The 22,320-nt window shown below is 49.5% G+C and overlaps 3 protein-coding genes across 8 annotated transcripts in view; 1 reads left to right on the top strand and 2 right to left on the bottom strand.

Moving 5' to 3' along the window:
- Window positions 1-3,286: 3,286 nt before the first annotated feature.
- Polr2f (RNA polymerase II, I and III subunit F) lies at window positions 3,287-12,040 on the bottom strand. Of its 3 annotated transcripts, none has more exons than XM_027403986.2 (5): window positions 11,885-12,040; window positions 9,006-9,075; window positions 7,131-7,261; window positions 3,682-3,753; window positions 3,287-3,458 (listed from the first exon to the last, which is right to left on the bottom strand). In XM_027403986.2, exons 1-5 carry the CDS (start codon window positions 11,902-11,904, stop codon window positions 3,368-3,370), a joined length of 384 nt encoding a protein of 127 aa, XP_027259787.1. In that variant the 5' UTR covers window positions 11,905-12,040; the 3' UTR covers window positions 3,287-3,367. The 3 variants fall into 3 exon arrangements, with proteins under 3 accessions (XP_027259787.1, XP_035296651.1, XP_035296652.1); XM_035440760.1 differs by having other exon boundaries at window positions 8,896-9,107; window positions 11,885-11,983; XM_035440761.1 differs by lacking the exon at window positions 11,885-12,040 and adding an exon at window positions 11,748-11,865 and having other exon boundaries at window positions 8,896-9,075.
- On the top strand, window positions 12,026-16,938 carry C2H22orf23 (chromosome 2 C22orf23 homolog). Of its 4 annotated transcripts, XM_027403984.2 has the most exons (7): window positions 12,026-12,168; window positions 12,329-12,440; window positions 13,653-13,715; window positions 15,145-15,327; window positions 15,848-15,976; window positions 16,209-16,309; window positions 16,435-16,938. In XM_027403984.2, the coding sequence occupies exons 2-7, from the start codon at window positions 12,338-12,340 to the stop codon at window positions 16,504-16,506; spliced, it is 651 nt and encodes a 216-aa protein (XP_027259785.1). In that variant the 5' UTR covers window positions 12,026-12,168; window positions 12,329-12,337; the 3' UTR covers window positions 16,507-16,938. The 4 variants fall into 4 exon arrangements, with proteins under 4 accessions (XP_027259785.1, XP_027259786.1, XP_035296649.1 ...); XM_027403985.2 differs by lacking the exon at window positions 15,145-15,327; XM_035440758.1 differs by lacking the exon at window positions 12,329-12,440 and having other exon boundaries at window positions 12,030-12,168.
- A 1,515-nt stretch (window positions 16,939-18,453) lies between these two features.
- The window catches only part of Micall1 (MICAL like 1), a 28,495-nt gene continuing 24,628 nt past the window's right edge, over window positions 18,454-22,320 (bottom strand). Inside the window, exons 14-16 of the mRNA XM_027403982.2 lie at window positions 20,478-20,592; window positions 20,252-20,298; window positions 18,454-19,110 (exon numbers count right to left, since the gene is read on the bottom strand). Of these exons, the coding sequence (XP_027259783.1) occupies window positions 18,989-19,110; window positions 20,252-20,298; window positions 20,478-20,592 (284 nt within the window). The 3' untranslated portion in view covers window positions 18,454-18,988. The remainder of the gene's footprint in view (window positions 19,111-20,251; window positions 20,299-20,477; window positions 20,593-22,320) is intronic.

The raw sequence follows: 22,320 nt of genomic DNA, 5'->3' as shown, positions 1-22,320 counted from the left end.
TTAGCACTGCCCAGGCCCTAGTCCCAGAGCCCAGCACCCAGGCTGCTGGCAGCAGGCTGGACACTAAATCCCTGCCATGTACATTCCACCCTTGCCCTGTACCCTTCGCTCCAGCGATCGATACCTTAATAAAGTACGTAGCTGTCTCCCCATCTCCTGTTCTGCAGCCCAGTCCACATGTAACCCATCGATGCCCCTTATTTATCTCCATAGTCGCCATGCTCCTGCCCCTCCTCTAGCTACCCCAGTCCCCATTAACTTTCATTAAGCACTCCAAGTAATAAAATCAAAACTTCTGGTCACCTGCTTGGTGGCCTGACCTGGCCTGTCTCTTGGTCTCTTATCCCCATAACTGTGCTTCTTCAAAGGCTTTCCAGAAGCTACCAGGAGAGCGCAAAGGTGAGCAATTCCTAGGATCTTTCTCCCCTAAGGATGTGAGGATGGTGGTTCCATAGAATCTATGGATGGACCTTCTGTAGCTGTGCTTCTCTATCCATCACCTTCCCCAGTTTATAGAAACACATGTCACACACACACACACACACACACACAGAAAGAGAGAGAGAGAGAGAAAGAGAGAGAGATCCCATGCTAGCATCTAGCTGAGCCATCACAGCAGCAGCCTGTGTCTGAGCCAAGAAGCTCCATTCATTTGTGCTCCCCAAGAGTTTGTCCTCAGTAGGGGTCATGACCTAGGCCACTGCCAAGCTCACATCACCAAGGTCAGGGGAAATCTCTACCAAGTTGCTCTGACAGGAAGTGCCAATGGCCACATATTACCACAGTAGCAAAGTTCCTAGTGTGTCCTTGGTTGCTGGCTTTGCCAGGGTTGTACATCCTTTAGGCCTCCAAGGGAGTGGCCCATGTTGCCTGATATTTTGGTGCCCAAATGACAGCATGTGCCCTGAACCACTTGTTCCAAGCCCCACATCACCCCTCCATCTCCATCAGTCCTTGAGAGGCCACCCACCAAACTGCTCCATCTAAACACTCTTCAGCCACCTCCGCCAAGCCACTGGTCCCCTTGGAGCTTGGTATATGAAACCCTTGCTCTTTTCAACAATATCGGATGCATCGTCAGACCACCCCAACTACAGAGCAGCTGGTTTTGTTTTTTTTTTTTTTTTGTTGGCCTTTACTAGATCTTTACCTGTTGGATTTGACCCATTGCTCCACCTCTATTAAATCTTAGGGCCTAGCTTTCCCTGAGCGAAGTCCAGGTCTACGCATCTACGTATTTGAGTACCTTCACTGAAGTCACTAATAAAGGCTGGGCCGAAAAGGGCAGGGCTTGCATATGCCATTGGGTGTCCCTCCTCATCAGCTCTCCTCCTCACACATGGACTATGTCCTTCACCCATTGCAGGTGTGAGGAAAGTCCAATTCCCCAGGTAAAACCAAAGGCCAGTGATCTGGGCCAGCCCCTAGACCTACCAGCCCAGAAACCATAGAAAAACGTTCTTTGTTTGCTTGTTTTGATTTTTTGACTTGGCAGTACTGACTTTTAAGACCGCCTCCTGGTTTTCATCTTATGATAACAGCACTGTCAGACATGAAACCTTGCATGCTGATGCTCAGTTGCCCCTCTACTGAAGAGCAGGACATTTGTCCACTCCAGTATAAGTACTGCTCCTACTCTGATGAGGGAACTGTCGCCAGAGCTGGCAAGATGGAGGGGCTCCATCAAGGGGGGGAGGGGGCTGCCACCTCATGAGATTGACCATGTTAATCACCACTGGTATAGGCAGCAGGAAAATGGCCATAGGAAAGACAAAAATGGAAGCCAACACTAGTGGGCTGTACACATCCCTTGGAACAGGTTTGGATGTACAGAAGCTCCAGAGTCAGGTGTTTCTAAATGACCAGATGACCTTAAACCTATGGAGAATGAAGAGTTTACAATGTTGGCAAGTGATGGTATATCGGCAGGAGACAAACCCAGACCCAGCCAACTCAATGAGGGGCTTCCCAAGAGCATCAGTATTCAAAGGGGAGACGAGAGGAGACGCGCCCTCTTCTCCATCTCCTTACACCCTATCCCCTAAGGGTTAACACCCCCTCCTACCCAGGCTCCATCTCCCTTTAATCACATCTGATACTGAGCGGCCCAGCAGGGAACAAAGGCCCCATTTAGAGAAATGGGGCCAAGAAAGTGACCCTGCACTCTGGGGTGGCTGCCTGGATGCCAGCACAAAGGCGGCATTTCAGAGCTGAAATTTCAGCACCCAGCTTGATTAAAGGATTCCAAAAGCTTGGAGGAGGGTGACAGGGATGCGAAGTCTATGACTCCCAGAATTAACCCCCATCCAGAGCAGCAAGCACCCCTCCTACTCTTGTGGCCACTCATCCTTCCCACCCTGACCAGGGTGCCCGATCCCATGTGGAGTGCCATGCCTCCTTAGGGTTGAAGTGGACTGGAGGTTAGGCTGGGCCACTCAGAAGCCAGTCTTCCTCCTAAGTATGCCAGTGTCCATGGCTGCCTTCTTTTTTAAAAACATTCTTAGACAAGGTCTTGTATAGCCCAGGCTGGCCTTGAACTCACTGTGCAAGCCTCCTGCCTCCACCTCCATGGTTCTGGGATTATAGGTATACCCCACCATCTCCTGATCCACACACATCTCTACCACAGGATATGAAAGGCTCTTCCTGGGGTGAGGAAGCAGGATGCACAAGAGGGTCCATTGACAGAGAGGCAGGAGAGGAACTCCATCTCAGGTCTGTGAGGCAGACCAGAGAGAAGGCCATGGAGAACACTGTGTGGCACTGGCCCACGACAGCTGGACAGGTGCTTGGTCCTTGCTCCACTTGCTGACTTGCCCAGCAGGGCTCTGCCTGGGGACAGTGGGGGATCACTGCACCCCCATACTTCCTGCTAGGGCACCACTCCTGAAAGGGGATCTGAGTCCTTGATAAGAGCTCGAGGCAGGTCCCTAGGAACAATGGCTGGCTTGATGAGACCTGCTCTGTGATACTCCTGAGAAGGGAGAAGCCCCTGCAGCCAGTCCCCACTGGAAAGGAAATTGGGGGTTTCCATGGCAACAAGCTCCCTGGGCACAAAGACTCATCTGTCTGCTGAGAAGGCAGCTGAGGTGTCTCCCCTGCAGCAGCTTTTGCTCTGGTGCGTGGGGAGATAGAGGGAGGGAAGAGGGGGGGCCCAAGGGGCCAAGGGCCCTGGTGCTTCAGAAAGAACTAACAGTCCCAGGGCCACCTCAATGTGGGCCCACTCTCTGCAGCAGGACAGAAACAAGGAAGCAGCAGGTGGCAGCTCTGCAGAGAACAGGCATAGTTGGGTGGGAAGGTGACATTTATTATTTACATGTATAAAGTGGGTACAGAAGGGTTGCCCAGGCACAATTGGCAGCTCTGCTCAGTCAGTGATGATGAGCTCATCCACGCCCCAATCTTCATAGCTTCCATCTGGCAGGTAACGGCGAATGATGATTGGGATCTTCCGGGCCCTATTGTGGGGAGAAGTCACAGGACATGAGGGTTGGTGCCCTGGCTCTGAGCAGAGGACAGGTGGTAGAGATGTGTGTCACATAAATGCCCTCCTTCCACTTCCGGGGCCTGACTATGAATGAGCCAGAGATCAACAGAATCAAACACCAACTGCCCTACACAGACTGCCTGAGAACTGCATGCTGGGCTCTGGAGGAAGGGACCACTGTCTGAGGCACTTACTTGAGTTCCTTCATGGCAATGAGCAAAGGGTCTGTCTCCCCCTCCAGCTCCACCATCACAGGGGCACACATCCTGCAGGGACAGACACAGGAGATAAAGCTCAGAGAAGGTGACTACAGTGTCCTGATCCTCATTTAGCAAGGTCACCTAGGCAGGCAGTGGTGATCATAGTACTGCACAGGGAGCTGCCACAAAGCAGAGAAGACCAGCAGGTTGGATTTAAATTGTGCCTCCAAGGACAAGTCACTAGATTTCTCTCCACATCCCAATAACCTCATTTAAAAAAGAAGATATTCCCAGGAGTCAGAGGCAGGCAGATCTCTGTGAGTTCAAGGCCAGCCTGGTCTATAAGAGCTAGTTCCAGGACAGCCTCCAAAGCCACAGAGAAACCTTGTCTGGAAAAAAAAAAAAAAAAAAAAAAAAAAAGATATTCCCCGCCTCACTAGCAAAATGATGACCAAAACAAAACAAAAACAAAACAACAAAACAAAACAAAACAAAACCCTAAAGACTAGAAGATTCCATGCCACTCATGATTATCTACCTTGACATTCTCTATTTATTTGAGGGGAGACCTACTTTGACTATTTTTTTGAAAGGAAACTGAGGTACAGAAAGGTAAGTGACCCGCTCACACACAGGCCTTGCTCCTAACCACTGTGCTATGGCATATCCCATGTAACACACGATATCATCTAAGTGTGACACTCAATCAGAAAAGGTCCTTCATTCTGACCACACCAGTCCGACCTCACAAGCCCTTCACAGCAACTTCCCCAGAAGGAATTTAAATGTAAATCCAACCACTCTTCCAGCCTGGCCCCATCCATCCTCCATCCAAGCACCCTTAACAAACTTCTATGCCTTTCTCCTCCACTGTGTTACGGTTCTTAAGTGTCCCCTGTGTTCTTAAGTCAGCATGATTACAGTACTGGAGGAGGGTGGGACCGCTGTGAGGGTACAAGTGGCTTTATAAGAAGAGAACGAGAAGTCCAGGCAAGTGGGGTTGCTTGGTCCTACCATGTGGCACTCTGCTGTGTATTGTTGCAGCTTGAGGCCTCATCAGGTGCAGGTACCTAGTTCTTGGACCCTCCCACCCCCAGAACTGTGATCCAAATGTACTGAGCCAGGAACCTGCCTCATCTCAAGTACTCTGTCACAGCCACTGCAAAAAAGCTCAGGCACTTGCACATTCCATATCATTTCTCCTCTGAGTCCCTCTCTCCAGAAGCCTGAGACTCAGTGTCCCCACTCTGGAAATGACTGTCTTCAGTGCTCGTTACTTTACATATGCCTTCTGTGGCATCAAAGCCACTAGACTACTGTCCACAGCAGACCATGAGCTTCCAGTAGCCTAGGACCACACATGGCCACTGTGCGTGCCCAGACCCCAGCCGATGCTTGGTCCAAGCAGAGGCACCAACACCAAACAGGGAGATGTCAACTCCTAAGAAAGACAACTCTGATAACTCTGGATGGGCTTACACCAATAAATTCAGGGCTACTAAGAAGTACGCCAAATCCAGGGTCCATGGCTTCTCCAGATCATCAGGACAGATTTTGTATTTTATTTATTTATTTATTTATTTATTTTTTAAGACAGGGTTTCTCTGTGCAGCCCTGGCTGTCCTGAAACTGGCTCTGTAGACCAAGCTGTTCTCAAACCCACAGAGATCCACCTGTCTCTGCCTACTAAGCGCTGGGCTCAAAGGTGTGTGCCACCACCTTCCAGCTTCTTTAAAAGTTTTTAATTACTTTATTTTATGTGTATGGGTGTTTTGCCTTTGAAGGACATTGAGCATCCTGGAACTGGAGGAACAGATGGTTGTTAGTCATGTGGGTGGTAGGAATCAAACCTGTGCCCTCTGCAAGAGCAGCAACTCTTAATTGCAAAGCCATCTCTCCAGCCCTGGGACAGAATTTCTAATGAAGGGTTCTGAAGACTGTACTTTCAGACCTGCTGGGTGACTTTGGAGACCAACCAGTTTGAGAGTTACACTGACTATTTATTCTGATCTCTGCTATCCTCAAAAGCCTGAATTTTCCCAAAGGCAGAAACCAAGTGTCTTTCCTGAATAACAAAATGTACCAAAACATGGCCAGCAGTAGAACATGTAAGGCCTTGGATTTAGTCCTTAACACCAAGAAAACAAAAGAAATCCATCTTTATATAAGGCCTTACAGACCATGCATGGCTGTCCTGGCCTGCCTGAGCCTGGTCTCTCCAGATGGGACAGGAGTAACTGAAAGGCATCTTTCATCAGTGCCCTATGGACGCGCAAAGTTCAAGTGTGGGCTTCAAGTGACTCTGGTGCTGCAGCTACCACCAATCAACAAGCATGTCAACCACCCAGTTAGCAAGTAGTGAGCGACATCATCCACCAGGTGGTGCTAGCAGGCCACACTGAACCCAATGGAAGCTATCCAACCATTTCAGCACTTAAGCAAAGACAGAAATCAGTCTGGCGGTCTGTGAACCATGGGCAGCAAGGGCACCACCAGAGGGCAGGGGATCCTGCAGAGTAAGGAGCACTAAAGCCTAGACTATGCTGGAGCTGTCTTCCTCACAAAGAAACATGACAGTTGGGTTGTCTTGGATTGAGGATTGTCTGGGCACTTCACACCCTATGAATGCTCCACACTGACTTATCAAATGTCAACATGAACCTATCCCTGTAGGGTCTACTGACATCTTTTACTATTTTTTTTTTTAATTATTTGTATTTGTGTGTATATGCTGGGGTATGTGCATAAAAGGAAGTGCCTATGGAGGCCAGAAGTATCAGACCCTCCTGGAGCTGAAGTGATTGATAGGCAGCTATGACTCGGTTCCTCTACAACAACAGTATGTGCTCTTAACTTCTCTCCAGCTTTTTTTGTTTTTGTTTTTCAAAATGGTTTCTCTGTAGCTTTGGAGCCTGTTCTGGAACTTACTCTGTTGGCCCCAAACTCACAGAGCTCTGCCTGCCTCTGTCTCCTGAGCACTGGGAGCACTCTGTCTCCGCTGCCCGGCTCTCTGCAGCACCCCCCCACACACACACACAGGGCTTCTCTGTGGATTTGGAGGCTGTCCTGGAACTAGCTCTTGTAGACCAGTCTGGTCTCGAACTCACAGAGATCCGCCTGCCTCTGCCTCCCAAGTGCTGGGACTAAAGGCCCACTGCCTGGCCTGTCTCAACCCATGGCCCAGGCAGGCCTTGAACCATGATCCTCCTGTTTCTGTGACCCGAGTATCTATGCCACCAGGCCTGACTAGGGTTCTTATTGTCACTTTTTTCCTGTGAGGTTATTTGGCTCCTCAGTTACTTTTCATGGCTTACTTTTTACATTACGCTACTGGCTCCCTAAGCCCAGCACAATGCCTGACACACAGGGACAGGGCATGATCAGCAGCCTGGGGCTTACTGTGGCCCAGCTGATGGAGAAGACAGCAGAGGGGCAACACTTACGCGATCTGGAGTGCCCGGGTGCCCAGTACACGGGCTCGCTCATACTTGGTCATGTAAGGAGTGGTGATGCGCTTCTGGTTGGCCTGTGGTCGTTCACCAGAGGGTAGAATCTCAACATTCTCCTGACCCTCCTGGATACCAAGAAAACAAAGACAGGAAATCTCAGGGCAAGTTTTGGGTCAGGGAGGAAGATGATGACAATGACACTCAGCACCAGTAACGATTTCTGGATGCCAAGGACTATACAGAGACTCACTAGTACCCCATTCCTTACCACCTGGTGAGGCAGGGATGATGGTCCCTATTCCAAGGGCTTCAAAAGCCAGCCAACCTGACCAAAGTCTCCAAGCTAGCAGTAAAGAGGACTGTGGTCAAGATTCTAGAGCCTAGGGGGCTGGAGAGATGGCTCAGAGGTTAAGATCACCGAATGCTCTTCCAGAGGTTCTGAGTTCAATTCCCAGCAACCACATGGTGGCTCACAACCATCTGTTATGAGATCTGGTGCCCTCTTCTGGTGTGCATATAGACATGGAAACAGAATGTTGTATACAAAATAAATAAATAAATAAAAATCTTTAAAAAAAAAAAAAAAAGATTCTAGAGCCTACTGTCCTGCCCAAATGAAGGCGGGCCCTATAAATGATGAGCACAAACACCAGATCTTTCACACAATGAAACTGAGTCAATGGGTCGAGTGACTAGAACAGTCAGGGTAAAGAGGAAGTCACACCATACTGAGCAATGACCTGCTACACATTACTCATCTGTTCAGGCTGTGACTGAGGACACATAAGGCCCTGGGTTCTGATAGTAGGGTCACGACCTAGAGAAAACAGGCACAGAGCAACAACTGCTGCCAGGAATGTGCACAGCCTATGCCCAGAGTTTACAGGATTCTGAAACCAAGAATAAAGGGCCTAAATTTAGGTCCTCAGTCTCCTTACAGTCTGGGTAGATAACAGTGTGTGCCTATAACCACAGAACTAGGAGGTAGCGACAGAAAGATTTCTGGGGCTTGCTGACCGACAGCCTAGCTGAAACAGTGAACCCAAGTTCAGAGAACGACAGGGGCTGACATCTAACAGCAACCTCTGCCCCTCCGTATGCACTACACAGCACACAGACACACATGTCCATATGCACAAAATTTCTCTTTGTTTATTTGAGACAGGGTTTCTCTGTGTAGCCTGAGCTGTCCTTGAACTCACAGAGATCTGCTTGCCCCTGCCTTCTGAGTGCTGCTGGGATTAAAGGTGTATGCCACCACTGCCCGGTACACACAAAATATATATATTTTTTTTTAAATAAAAACTGTCCAATGGTATTTTAAGTTTTTAGGATAGAGTAGTGAATAAAGAGATCAAAGCTATTTCTACCAGAACCCATGCCTTTAATTCCAGCACTCAGGCAGCAAAGGAAGGCTGATTTCTGTAAGCTAGAGGCCAGCCTGGTTTAAATACTGAGTTCCTGGGCTATACACTAAGAACAAGTCTTAAAAAACATACATAACAAGACTCAACAAGCCAGGCGGTGGCGGCACACACCTTTAATCCCAGTGCTTGGATGCCAGAGGCAGTTGGATCTCTGTGAGTTCAAGACACAAGAGCTAGTTCTAGGACAGGCTCCAAAACTATGCAGGGAAACCCTGTCTCGAAAAACAAAAACAAAAAAAAAAACAAATGAAAAGAAAAGAAAAAATAAATAAATAAGACACAACACTCTTAAGACCTAGTTGAGGTGACACTTAGGCAAAGGCGAAGTGTACCTGCAGGAGACACATCCCTGGAAAGGGAATGATGAAACCTTTGGCAAACATCACCATCTCACTGTCTAGCTTCCAGGTTGCAGTGCAGGAAGCTGAGGATGGCTACTAACCTCCTCTGCATTTTCCAAGTCATCTAGTCCTTCGTCCTCTTCCACATCATCAAAGTCATCGCCGTCGAAACTAAGCCAGAAGACACTGGTGGTTAGAATCACCTGCCAGAATCAGGGACACAGTTTGGGGTCTCTGCTGTGATGTAGGAGGGACCAGCAAATCTTGATGAGGGAATCAAACTCTGGCTTCACTTTACACCTTCAATCTTGTCCCATCTGCCCCCAAATTTTACTAGGACTTGTCATCGATGTTTCTCTCTGTGAACTACTTCAGTCAGCACATGTACTTTTCTGGTCTGGGGATTTATGTTTTAAGGTTTATTTATGTTTGTGTGTGTGAATGTACGCCTATGGAAGCCAGAAAGGAGGCATCAAGTCCCGTGGCTGGAACTGTTCAACATGGTGATGGGCACTGAACTCTCACTCCCAGGAAAAGCAGCACGTGCTGGTAATTACTAAGCCACCCCTCCAGTCACCAACATAGTTTTAGCCCTATCATGAGGGGAAAGCCGTAAATCTGTGAGTGTGATGGCACACTCCTGTACTCCTAGCATTTGGACACTGGGAGTGGAAGACTCAGGAATTTAAGCCCAGCCTGGGCTACATAATGAGATTCTGTCTCAAGAACAAGAACAAACAAAATTTACTTCATGGCCGGAGGTATATACAACAAGCATGAAATCCCTGGGCATTAATTCCCAGGAGCAAAGCGTCACCACCATTACCCCACCCACCTCTGAGAAAACCACATTATTCTCTTTCCTCCAGCTACAGCCTAATTCCATGTTTGTTCCCTTATAATGGGGGGAGGGAGGGTAAAAAAAAAATAAGGCCCATGTGACATTGTCATTCTCATGGTCTCTGGTTACCAGGCTTCTAAATTATTTTTAGTTATGGTTAATGTGTGCATGATATGTGTTTGCACGAAGGCCCACACATACCACCGGGACAACCTTTCCCATTCTCTCCTTCTACCTCCGGGTTCCAGGGATCAAGCCTGGGTTGTCAGGCTTGTACAGTAAGCACCTTCAAATGTGGATCAATCTCATCAGCCTCCTATGGTACAAAATCTGTGAAGGAGCTGCCCAAACTCACTGTCTGCAAGTCTTCTCTTTCCTCGGCCATAATCTCACCTCAGTAAGACTTCCACCACGCCCGGGCAGTGGTGGCACACGCCTTTAGTCCCAGCACTCGGGAGGCAGAGGCAGGCAGATCTCTGTGAGTTCAAGACCAGCCTGGTCTACAAGAGCTAGTTCCAGGACAGCCTCCAAAGCCACAGAGAAACCCTGTCTCGAAAAACCAAAAAAAAAAAAAAAAAAAAAAAGACTGATCATCTTTTTTTGGGGGGTGGGGATGTTGATTGAGAGAGGGTTTCTCTGTGTAGTCTTAGCTGTCCTGGAACTCGCTCTGTAGACCAGACTGAACTCACAGAGATCCTCCTGCCTCTGCCTCCAAAGTACACCACTTCACTAATGATCGTTTTGTTGCTAATCCTTCCCACTCTCATTCACCTTCCTCTAACAGCTAGCACACCTGGCTCTTCCCTCCTGCTTCACACTTGGGGTGTGGGACTCCTCCTCAGCCTTTTCTGGGTACCCCCCCACTCCCCCAATCACTCACCACCCTGGTCAACACTCCCATCTTTGCTTTGCTTTCATTGTATTTTTGCTTGTTTCTGAGACAGAGTCTCACTCTGTACACTATGTAACTCAGGCTGCCCTGAAACTTGATAAGTAGCACAGACTGACATCAAGATCATGGCAATCCTCCTGCCTTAGCTTCCCCAAAGCAAGGATTACAGGTGTGAGCCCACCACACCCAGCTTCCGAGTTTTGGCTACTATATCTATTTTAGGACTCCCACAGTTTATCTTCTCTTATGACCTAACACATACAGCCCATCTGGAAATCCTTTTGGCTCTATTTTAAAAATATATCAGGAGCCAGGCATAATCCCAGTGCTATAAGAAAAAGGCAGGCAGATCTCTGTGAGTTTGAGGACAACCTGGTCTACACAGTGACTTCCAGTACAGCTAGGGCTATGTACAGAACCTTTGTCTCAAAATAAATAAATAAATAAAATATATCTAGGAGCTGCCCATGGTAGCATATACCTGTAAATCGCAGTGTTCCAGATATATGTGTATACCATCTCTTTCTCTCATATACATGTAGGATTTTGTGTGTGTGTGTGTGTGTGGGTACCAGGGGCCACACACAATGGTTCACACTTTAATCCTACCATTTGGAAGACAGAAGTAGACGACCTCTAAATTCTTTTTATCCCCTAGAGACAGGGTTTCTCTATGTAACAGTCCTGGCTGTCCTGCAACTCGCTTTGTATACCAAACTGGCCTCGAACTCACTGAGATCCTCCTGCCTCTGCCTCCCAAGTGCTGGGATTAAAGGCGTGCGCCACCACCACCGGGCTGTATCTCTAAACTCGAACCACCTGGTATACAGTGAGATTTAGTCTCCAAATAAATAAAATATATGTCCAAAATTCAGCTGGGTCTGTGGCACATTCAAAGCTAGCATTAGCTACATAGTGAATTCCCGACCAGTTTGGGTTTCAGAGTGGGACCCTGCCCCAAGCAACACTAAACCAGCGCCTGCTCCCAGCCTTCCAGGCCATCCTCTGGATTGCTTCCTCCTTCCTAGTTCCACGACTAAACGAACTACACTACCCGCGTTCCCTTCCAGAAAGGGGGTGCCCGGAGGGCACGGGCTACACGGGCTTAACTGTGCATGCTGCTCCGCGTTGCTCCGCGAGGTAGGAAGTTTAGAAGACTTCGCCCAACAGACCTAATATCTGGGCTAGCCTGTGCTCCAAGCGCCCCGCTCGCACCACGACCTCCTCCCCTCCGAGCCCGCGCTCACTTGTCCTCGTTGTCTGACATGATGCCTTCCTTGCCCGCACTGGCCGGTCCGGAAGGCAGAAGAGCGACGCGCGCCTCAGCGTTCCCCGGCAGCACTACGCGTGGTCTGCGCCTGCGCCGTGACCCAAAGGCAATCACTTCCGGGAGGCAGCCAAAGGCGAGTCGCTAATGCGTGTGCGTGGGGTGTATACGCTAGTTACCATAGTAACCAGATGCGCTTGGTGCGAGCACTAACACTCTGGCGTCCCCCGGGATCTCTTGGAGGAGGGCGCCGTCACGGTTAGGGTAAGCGCTCCGCCCGGGACCATCTCGATGGGGACTGTGGTGACTGCGCTGTCCGGAGCCGAGGGTTCGGGCACCCGCTTCTCAGACGCCCAGGGCGCTGGGGATGAGAGGTTGGGACTGCGACACGAGGAGGGCTGGTTATTGCTTCTCTCCCTCCTAGGGCCCTCCCATGGCTTCACAGGAGAGGGTGGACGCAGTGAGCAATGGAACCGGGTTCCAGCGCTGCGGTAAGCAACTCGCTTACACGCCGGGAACCTGCGAGCTGCTCAGAGGTCAGTGCTTTAGAGGAACAACGATAGGAGACTGGGATTCTGAAAGGCTCAAAGGACGGCAACTTTAGGAGTGGTTAGCTCATCTTTACATTGCACTTTCAATGAAGTTTATCTCCTCCCTACCACACACAGTAAGACCCTCTCACACAGTATCAGATCCAATTCCTTTCACTGGGCTTAGCACAATATATTGTTCTTATAGGCGTTTAGTTTCCCATCTATCACCTTTTTTTTAAAGATTTATTATTTTTATGTGCATTGATGTTCTGCCTGCAAGTATGTCTTTGTGAGGGTGCCAGCTTCCTTGGAACTGGAGTTAGAGACTGCTGGGAAATGAACCCAGGTCCTCTGTAAAACAGCCAACCAATGCCTTTTCCCTGAAACAGGCTTTCTCTGTGTAGCTTTGTCCTGGAACTCACTCTGTAGACCAGGCTGGCCTCGAACTCACAGAGATCCATCCGCCTGCCTTTGCCTAGAGTGATGGGATTAAAGGCGGTTCACCACCACTTCGTGGCCAGCCAGTGCTCTTTAAAAAATAAATAAGTTTAATTAATTTATACATAGTTATTTTTCTATTTTCAACTCCAAATATTGTAAGTAGCAACAGACTTTAGTTAGGCGTGGTAGCATAAACCTTTAATCTCCATACTGAAGAGAGGGAATGAATCCCGGTGTAGTGGAGCACACCTTTAATCCCACCAGCCAGTGCTCTTAACCACTGAGTCACCTCTTCAGCACCCCCCAGATATCACCTTCTAAATGATGAATGACACCAGACAAAGTGCCTGTTCCTGCTCACAATTGTGGCTTCAGCCTCTGATATGTAAATGAACATTAATACATTAATTTATTCAACAACTAAAAAACCTAATATGTGATTTGGATATTATCCTAAGTACTGGAAGTAGAATGTTAAGGGGATTGCAACAAACAAAAAACATTCTTGCTCTCATATAGCTAACAGTATAGGTGTTTTTTTTTTTGGGGGGGGTAGGGATTGTTCCTTTTCTATTTATTTATTCACCTATTTATATAAAAAATTATAGAGCTGGGGTATAGCTCAGGAAGACCTCTGCTATAAATAGTGTCAAGTGAGAAAATGAAACAAGCAGAAGAGCATGAGTGCTTAGTTGAGAGTTGGGGAGGCAGAGCTACAGTGTGGGGTTCAGGCAGGGTGAGACATGCTGAGACACAGAGTGCTTTATTTTACAGTGATGATGAAGGAGTCCAGACTGACTAACTTTCAGCAACGACACATCATGGACACCGTGAAAAGTAAGGTCACTCAAGAGACTTCCTGGGCAGAGGAACCAAGGATACATGGAGCCTATCCTGGCACTCGCTCTGGAGGCCACACTGGCCTCGTTTTTTTGTTTTTTTGAGACAGGGTTTCTCTGTGGCTTTGGAGGTTGTCCTGGAAGTAGCTCTGTAGACCAGGCTGGTCTTGAACTCACAGAGATCTGCCTGCCTCTGCCTCCCAAGTGCTGGGACTAAAGGTGTGCGCCACCAACGCCTGGCATCCAAGGATATATTTTTAATGCTCCTCTGTATGAAAGGGAAGGGGAATTTATTTAAAAGGACAGAGATGAATTTATTTCAAAGTCAGACTTGATAATGTACATCTCTAGTCCCGGCATTCAGGAGGCAGAAACAGGCGGATCTCTGAGTTTGAGGCCAGCCTGGTCTACAGAGTGAGTTCCAGGACAGCAGGGCTACACAGAGAAACCCTGTCTCAAAAAAACAAAAAACAAAAAACGAAGAAAAAAAAAAAACAAAAAACCTGGGCTGTGTTTTTGGCTTAGTTGGTAGAGCCCTTGTCTTAGATGCACCAAATCCTGGATTTCATACCCAGCACCAACCACATCAACTACGTGTAGTGACACATACCTACAACCCATGCACATGGAAGGTAGAGGCAGGAAGACCAAAAGTTTAGAGTCATCTTTAGTTCTATAGGGGGTTGGATAGAGACCCTGCCTCTAAAAAAAGCATAAACCAAAACACAGGGCTGGTGAGATGGCTAAGCAGGGAAAGGTGCTTGCTGCCAAGTGTAACAATCTGAGTTTAGTCCCTAGAACACAGATGGTCAGAGAGAACTGATTCCTGTAAGTTGTCCCCTCACCCTCTCTCTCTCTTTCTCTCTTTCTCTCTCTCTCTCTCTCTCTCTCTCTCTCTCTCTCTCTCCTCTCTCTCTCTCTCTCTCTCGTGCTCGCATGCTAAAAAAACAAAATAAAAACACCACGCCAAAGACTCAATGTATAAGAATGTTTATTGCAGCATTGTCAGAAGTAGTAAAAATCCACCCCCCCAAAAAAAAAAAACTGAGAGAACCTGAATGACTGGCTGAATAAATAGTGTGGTCACTCTAACAACTAATACATTGCTATAAAAAAATAAGTTACATATAAATGCATCTTTATGGAAAGTTGGTCATGATAAATTGTAAGTGAAAAGGGTCTGTTGTTGACCATATGGTATGATCCAGTGTTTAAGAACCATATGTGTAACATACCAAACAAAACATCCTTGGATGTGTGTTAGAAGCATCAAGAACGAGGAGCAACCACCTAATTGTTCCTACAGCCTGCCCAGGAGCAGGCTGAGAGGTCCAGACTGTCCACGCTTTGACTTCTAACTGGAAGCCACCATTTTTCTTTGAAAAGAAAGACAAACAGGTGCTGTCACTTGGCCCTTCTATTCCCAGGAGGAGCCCCTCTGCCCCTGCAGTGCGACCCAACATCCAGCCACAGGGGTTCTCCTTCCAAGAAGCCGGCTACAGCCACCTACCTGCCTCCCATCCTGGCTACCCACTCCCACCTCCGGCCTGCGAGCATGTGTCAAGCCAATGGGGCATACAGCCGCGAACAATTCAAGCCTCAGGCCACCAGTATGTGACCAGCTTAGGCTAGGTGCTCCCTTCTGTCTTCTGGGGTCATAGCAGCCTGGGACAGACAGCACCATTCCAGTAGTGGGTAACAAACGCAGGCAGGTGACCCTCTTTATCTTCCTATGGCTGTTTTCAAATTAATGCAGCTTTCCTAATCCCAGAAAGACACATGGCTGTCAACTGCTTATCTTCCCAGCCCCTCAAGTCCATTTCCTCTGCACTGGAGCCCACATCTGGGAGCCCCTCCTGTGGCCTCTAACAGTGCTTCTGACCCAGAACCCCCCAACATCCCTACAGTCCCCCCCCCACAGGACACCTCAGAGGCCTGTGTTTCTGGGTTCTCTCTTAGCTCTGCACTGAGATATTCAACTGCTAACCTGACATGTTCTGCTCAGGAACAGCCAGGGGAGGGGCTGGGTCTGCAGCAGCCCACTCTTCTCAACCCAGACACCCTGCAGTGTGCACAGACAAGGGAAACAGCTGCTCTGCACCTTAACAAGACCATTTCTGGGCCCTACAGGAGATCTGGAGAAGGAGAAACGAAGACTTCAAAACATCTTTGCCAATGGGAAGGACATAGAGGAACGGAAAAGGGCTCCTCATGGGCTGCAAGAGGACCCAGCTCCCGAGCTGGACCGGTTTGAAGAATGTGAGCGTGCGCATGCGCACGCATGCGTGTGTGCATGTGTGCGTGTGTGCGTGTGTGTGTGTGCGCGCGAGCGTCTGTGTGTGTGCGTGTCTGTGTGTGCATGTGGAGTGTAGAATTGATGAGGCTGACTTGATACAGACCCTCCCCCACTCTCCCTTAGAGACCATGCACTGCCTGGGCCCCTGTGTATGCCCACTGCCCTATGCACTGATAACCCTTCCCCTCTGTGCAGTGGTGAAGGAAATCCAGGACAGGAAAGAATTCTTGGCTGCCATGGAGGCTCTTGGACAGGGCAAGCAATACAGAGGAATGATACTGGCTGAAATCTCCCAGGTAAGAGAGCCCACACAAGTGGGGAAGAGGAGCTCCAGCCAGAACTATGGCTAGCCCTCTCAGGTGGCAAGCTCCCACCACGGTGGCCTGCCCTGACAGCAGTTCTTCCTGATGGCCCTTTGCAGAAACTACAGGAAATGGAGGAAATTGACCGCAGTAGGAGTGAGAAGCTTAGGAAGGCTCTTGCCACCACTTAATCCAAGGGTGGGCCAGCCCAATGTGACCACCAGAGCAGCATGACTGACAAGCAATGTCATCCCCAGGTCTGCCCACCCACAGGGGCCACCATGATGTGGCACTGTCCTGGAGCACAAGACAAGACACTGCCCAGGGATGCAGAGGCCTCAGTGGTCCCCCTGAGCTACTGTCACAGCCAGTGTTGAAGCCTTCTCTAGGGGAAAGAGCCCCAGACCTACCACGTTGACACCGAGGCTCACCACCTTGGACATTTGCCTAAGGGCACCCTTTCTCTGGCTCTCCTCCTGCCACAGCTGGCTGCCAGGTGCTCTGTGAACACAATTCTGCCCTTCCTATATCTTAGGATCTACTTTTTGCCTTCTTATAGCCTTGGGCAAATGTTTGACCACAATGATTAATTGGCCAATAAAACACATTTAACTTGGTCATGACATGTTCCGCCTTGTTTCCACAGAGATAAAGTCTATAACTGCTGTTTGCATATTTCCAGAGGAACAGGGAAACAAGGTTCCTGATCAGCCTGCAGTCAGTGCTGATGCTCAAGACTGCAGTGTGAGAACTCAGGTTCACCAAGACACTCCATCCTGGAGTTACTGCAAAGGAGGCCACTCAGGGTTAGAGGTCAACTTCATGGCTTCCACCAAACCATGACTATGGGAAGAAGCATAACAGAGGGATCCACACTGAAAGGGCCCTGGCAGGTGCCACAGCCTTGGTTCCAGTTCCTTTCAAGTGCCTCTGAGGCCCCAACCTGAAGGAAAGTAGCCTGCTCCCCACCTGGTATGTCACCCGCAACTGACTGACTTCAGGCTGCTGACACTGATCAGCCTGACCTGCACTAGTATTCTATCATTTTCCAGTCTCTATTTCCTGCACCTGTCATTACTCCCATAATCCCAATAAAACATACAATCTGTCTTCTTGCCCAAGAATATACACAGCTACTATGCAACAGCCAGCAGATAAGGGTCAGGTCAGTAGGGACACGCCTACCACCTCACAGGCCTCAAACACTAGAAAATCCAGGACAAGTGTAGCCCAGTGTGGCAAACTCAGATCTGATGTCAGCATTTATAAATTATGCCAGTACAAAAACTGGATTCTGGGGTTCTTTTGAAAAGTGGGCAAGATCTAGCAAGCCTGGGCCCACGTTCACAGAGTACAGGTGACTTCTGTGAGGAAGGCTGTTCCCTTGAGACATGGAAATGTTCCTTGACACTGAGACAGCCTCCTGATGAGGCCCACCCTTGAGTTACAGCAGCTGGGTCACAGAGCCCCTCTGACCTCTGAGGCGGTGGGCCTGGCTCCATGTCAAAAGTGCATTTGGAAAGACTGCCAAGGGCTATATGGGAGTGAGCAAGCACCTCTCCCCAAACAGGAAGGGAATCCCGCCCATAGTAGGCGGCTATGGTCAAGTTCCCAACTGCATGGACAGCCCAGACCCTCCTGGGGTGACCAGATGCCTGAACATGAGGTGGAGCACAGACAGGCATAAGGGCATAGATGTGGCTGTACCCAAGGCTACAGGGCACTGGCAACTGAGGTACAGTGTATTCCTTCCCTGGATGCACAGAGGGAGGGGTGCTGAAGACCCCAAGAGCAAGAACAGTGCTTGGACCATAAGCTGCCTGGCATATTTCCTAGGGAAAAGAGGTACCCCATCACCCTTCTCCCAGAGCCGCCCAGGGGTAAGTGGTCATCAGTCCTTGGAGGGAATAGACAACAGAAAAGACAGGCTGCACCAACCACAAAAAGGAATGGGTCCATCCCCTGTGCATGGGGTGGGCAGAAAGCCTGCATCAGAGGTCAGACTACAACACTTTGGAGAACAAAGGTTAGCACCTACCCAAGCACGTGTTCCTAGGCTAGTCTAAGTCACTGCCTCAGCACAGCTACCAGGTCCTCGTGTGGTGGCTGAGACGTCCCATGGAGCAAGGGAGATGAGGGAGGCAGAGGAAGCAGTGTATTCCCAACTGACACAACACAGCACTCACAGAGGGGCCAGAATTTGAGACTTCATAGAGCTCCTGGGTGAGGGGACATGACTTTCAAGGGCACCTGTGTTAGACAAGGCAGGGACTAGGGGTCAGGGTTGAGAAGGAGGAAGTTGGGCTGCACAAGCCCTATGCCGGGGCCTGCCTTGGGCAGGACTGATAAGGAAGACTCCATCTGGCCTGGTTCAGAGGACCAAGGAGACCCACTGCCTCTGCCCAGACCCTGCATCCCTGCTTGCCCCTGGGCCTGTCACAGCATCTGGAGTCAGAAGCCAAGTGGACAGGGCTAAGTCACAGCTGTCTGGGACATAGGGAAGAGGGAAAAAAAAAACTTTAGCCTAGACCATCTGGAGAGCCCTAAGGAGGGTGAAGCTCATGCAGGGACTCCCTCCCAAGGTCATCATCCCTCTTAGCAAGTATGAGAGCAGCAGAGTGCTGCTCTAGCCTTGAAGCTCCACAAGAGGAGAGGAAGTCGCTTCCCTTGCCATCAGCTCTTGTCCCCGGGGACCTTGCTTTTGGTGTCGCGCTTGTTGCCCAGCAGCTTCAGCATCTTCATAGTCTTAAACTTGCCTTTCTTCTTACCCTCAGACTCAGCCTCTCTTTGGAACTCTGCAAAGAACAAAGGTACTCAGTCAGGAAGGGAGGGGAGCACTGGGGGCCAGATGGAGCAGTGGCCAGTGTCACTGAGCAGGTATGTGTCCATCAAGGCTCCAGTCCATTCATGAACCAAGTCATGTCAATGTACCAAGTCTCCCTTTTCTCCCTGAGATCCACACATCGGTGAGAACAATCTGGAACCTCTGAGGCAGGAGTGCTCAATCTGGGGTATATCAGATACTTATGATTCATAACAGTAGCAAAATTAGTTATGAAATAGCAGCAAAATAATTTTATGGTTGGAGTCACCAAAACACTAGGAACTGTATTAAGAGCCTGCAGCATTAAGAAGGTTGAGAACCACTGTGAGATGTAATAGCTCAGATCACCTGTACTGAAATACGTAGCTCTATAGACTACAGCAGAAATACTGAGTGCCAGGACTAGGGAACACCTCAGAAACCACCTGCCCAAACCTCGAACTCTCACAAAGAAAACATGTGTCTCTGAAAAGAAGCAGTGCCACCCACGCACTGTAGGTGCCTAACCCAGGATGGTAACACTACCCATGCACTTGGAGGTGTCTAACCCCAGGCTGGTGCTCTACACAGTCAGCTCCATAACCCTTGGCCCACTTGGGAGAGAGGTTCCATCACAACAGCAGTGAAGTGAGGGCTGACAGAACTGGCTCAGCCACCCAACTTGTCTCCAAGCAGGGACCAGAAGCCAGTCTGGCTCCAGCCTCATCTAAGATGTACCCAGAAGGCCACACAGTGAGCCACAGGTGGAATCAAGGTCAATCCCCGAGCCCCTCTCTTGGTACAGCAACCTTAGCCACTCTGGACACTCTAACCCTGAACAAGCTTGAGGTTCCCGTGCTCCTAAGCTAACCTGCAGAGCTCTGGGCAAAACCACGCTGGGCCAAGGCTCCCTGGTAGACCACAGTCCTTCTATAGACAAAAGGGAATCCCCTGGCTTCCCACCCAACCTGAGCCACAACTACACTGCTGACTGCCTCCCTCATTTCATTTGGCTTCCCAGCAAAATAGAGCCTGGGACTTCACATCACAACCAGTCATCCCTACAGGACGGAACCTGCTCAACCTCCATTTCCAGGTTGCAAACACAGGCCCCTCCACAGGGTGAGCCTCACCTTTCTTCCTGATCATAGCTTCCAACATCTTGTCTTCCTCCTCTTCCCTGGGGTGGAAAAGACAAGCTGAGTGCCCACAGCACCAGGTCATTTGTGAGTCCCTTCCTGCCTCTAGGCCCCACAGGACTGGGCAAGTGTGAGGGAAAGCTGGCAGTGAGGGTAGGGCTAACTTTCTCCCAGGCTCTGCCAGGAAGTGGCTCCACCCATGGGGTCCCAGGCATGGCACCTCTGCCGGTCTTCATCCAGGCAGTTGACAATGGCATTGCGCTGGTCGATAAGGGTCATGAATTCCTGCAGCAGCACCTTCTCTCTGGCCCGATCCTCCTCTGTCCAGTCCTTTTCTGCCAAAGGAGAAAGCCAGAGTGAGTGATGGGGAACCTTGTCTTCACAATAGCAGACACACCACCTGAGTTCCTGGGAAGACTGTAGGCCATCCATATGGGTTGAGAGGAGGGCCCAGAGTGCCACTCACAAGCTCTTAGAGAGATGAAGATAGTTCTAGGAGAAAACCAAGAACACTTGGCTATCCACCAAAAACCGTTCAAGCGATACACTGTAGAGCCAGAAATTCTCAAGGGCCTCCTGCCCACCAAACACTGTTCAAGGACACCATGCAGGGCCAATGTGCCCACCAAACACACCATTCAAGGACACTGTGCAAGGCTGGCAATTCTCAAGGGCTTTCTGTATACCAAACATACTGTTCAAGACACCAGGCAGGGACAGCACTCCTCAAAGGCTTCTGACAACAGACACTTGTTGGTGACTTGTTCTTTTTGGTTTTTCAAGCCAGGGTTTCTCTGTGTAACAGTTCAGTTCTGGCTGTCCTGGAACTCACTCTGTAGACCAGGCTAGCCTCAAACTCAGAGATCCACCTGCCTCTGTCTACCAAGTGCTGGGATTAAAGGTATGTACCACCACTGCCTGGTTGTTGGTGGTTTCTTGTGGGAAGCTATATTGGACTGGTTTAAATAGACAAGAATGGGGAGGGAATGACAAGAAACACCCAGAGGCCCACCTGCAGAAGCAGTATGGTCCAAGTCTCACAGAGGAACATGTTCCCAGGGCCATACAGGAGAGGACTGGGGACAGGAGCTCAGCCAGGAGGAGCCTTGATGTCACTAACACTTGCCACCCATCAGCCTCTTTCCTTTTCCAGGCCCAGGGCAGCCTCACAGGACCACCCTCAGGGCCCCACCTATGTCTGGTTTCTCCCACCATCTGCAGGATCCAGGACTGGGTACCCACGCCTGGTGCCCTTATGTGCTACACATCTGGAAATAAACATCTTGAAGCTATCAGGAACTGCCCCATTCCCCTATGACCTCATCTTGCCAAAACTGAGGGTTGGGAAGCCCCAGCCCAGTTCTGGGGACAGAGTATGGCTTCACAGTCACCACCCAAGTTCAAATCCTGCTCTGCCTTTCTTCTACCTAGATCCTGGTAAGCTACACTCCTAATCTACGTGTAGGAAAACTGAAGCTTTGGAAAACGAAGCCTTTGGCCAGCAATGCCCAGAGAAAGTAAGACCGAATTGAACCCAGGGAGTCTGACCTCCTACATGGTAGTCTTTCTTGGTATCTATGGACCCAACTCCCTCAGGGTCACATAAACCAGTTTCATCTTCAAAAGCAGCATCAGGGAGAAGCTAAAGGGGACAGATGACAGCCACAGCCTTGAGGCTGATGGTTTCATACCCACTCTAGTCACACTGGGCTCCTAAGTGGTGGCCATACCCCCAGCCTCCTGCTGAGTTGGAAGTGACTCACAGTTGGCAAAAGAGGCCTAGGACATTCTGTGACTTGGGGTCACCCCAGACTTCCAAGTTCCCGAGTCAATGGAGAGGCAAGATTCCAGTCAGAGAGATGGGAGACTGGTGTTGAGGACAGGCACAGGGCAAAGTCAGAGCTAGCAGCTCTTACACAAATAAAGAAACCCTGGCCTCTGGGTACATTTCTCTCTAACCTAAGCTGTGAAATATTGTGGGAAATTACCAATACGGAGTCAGGTAGAAATACAAGGGTATTTAATAGGGAAAAGCCTTTCTTACAGAGCAACCTAGCCAGCCG

The sequence above is a fragment of the Cricetulus griseus genome, chromosome 2 (assembly GCF_003668045.3).
Source record: "Cricetulus griseus strain 17A/GY chromosome 2, alternate assembly CriGri-PICRH-1.0, whole genome shotgun sequence".
Taxonomy (NCBI): Eukaryota; Metazoa; Chordata; class Mammalia; order Rodentia; family Cricetidae; genus Cricetulus; species Cricetulus griseus.
The sequence above is the reverse complement of the archived record's forward strand: the minus strand, read 5'-3'. Positions and strand labels throughout refer to the sequence as shown.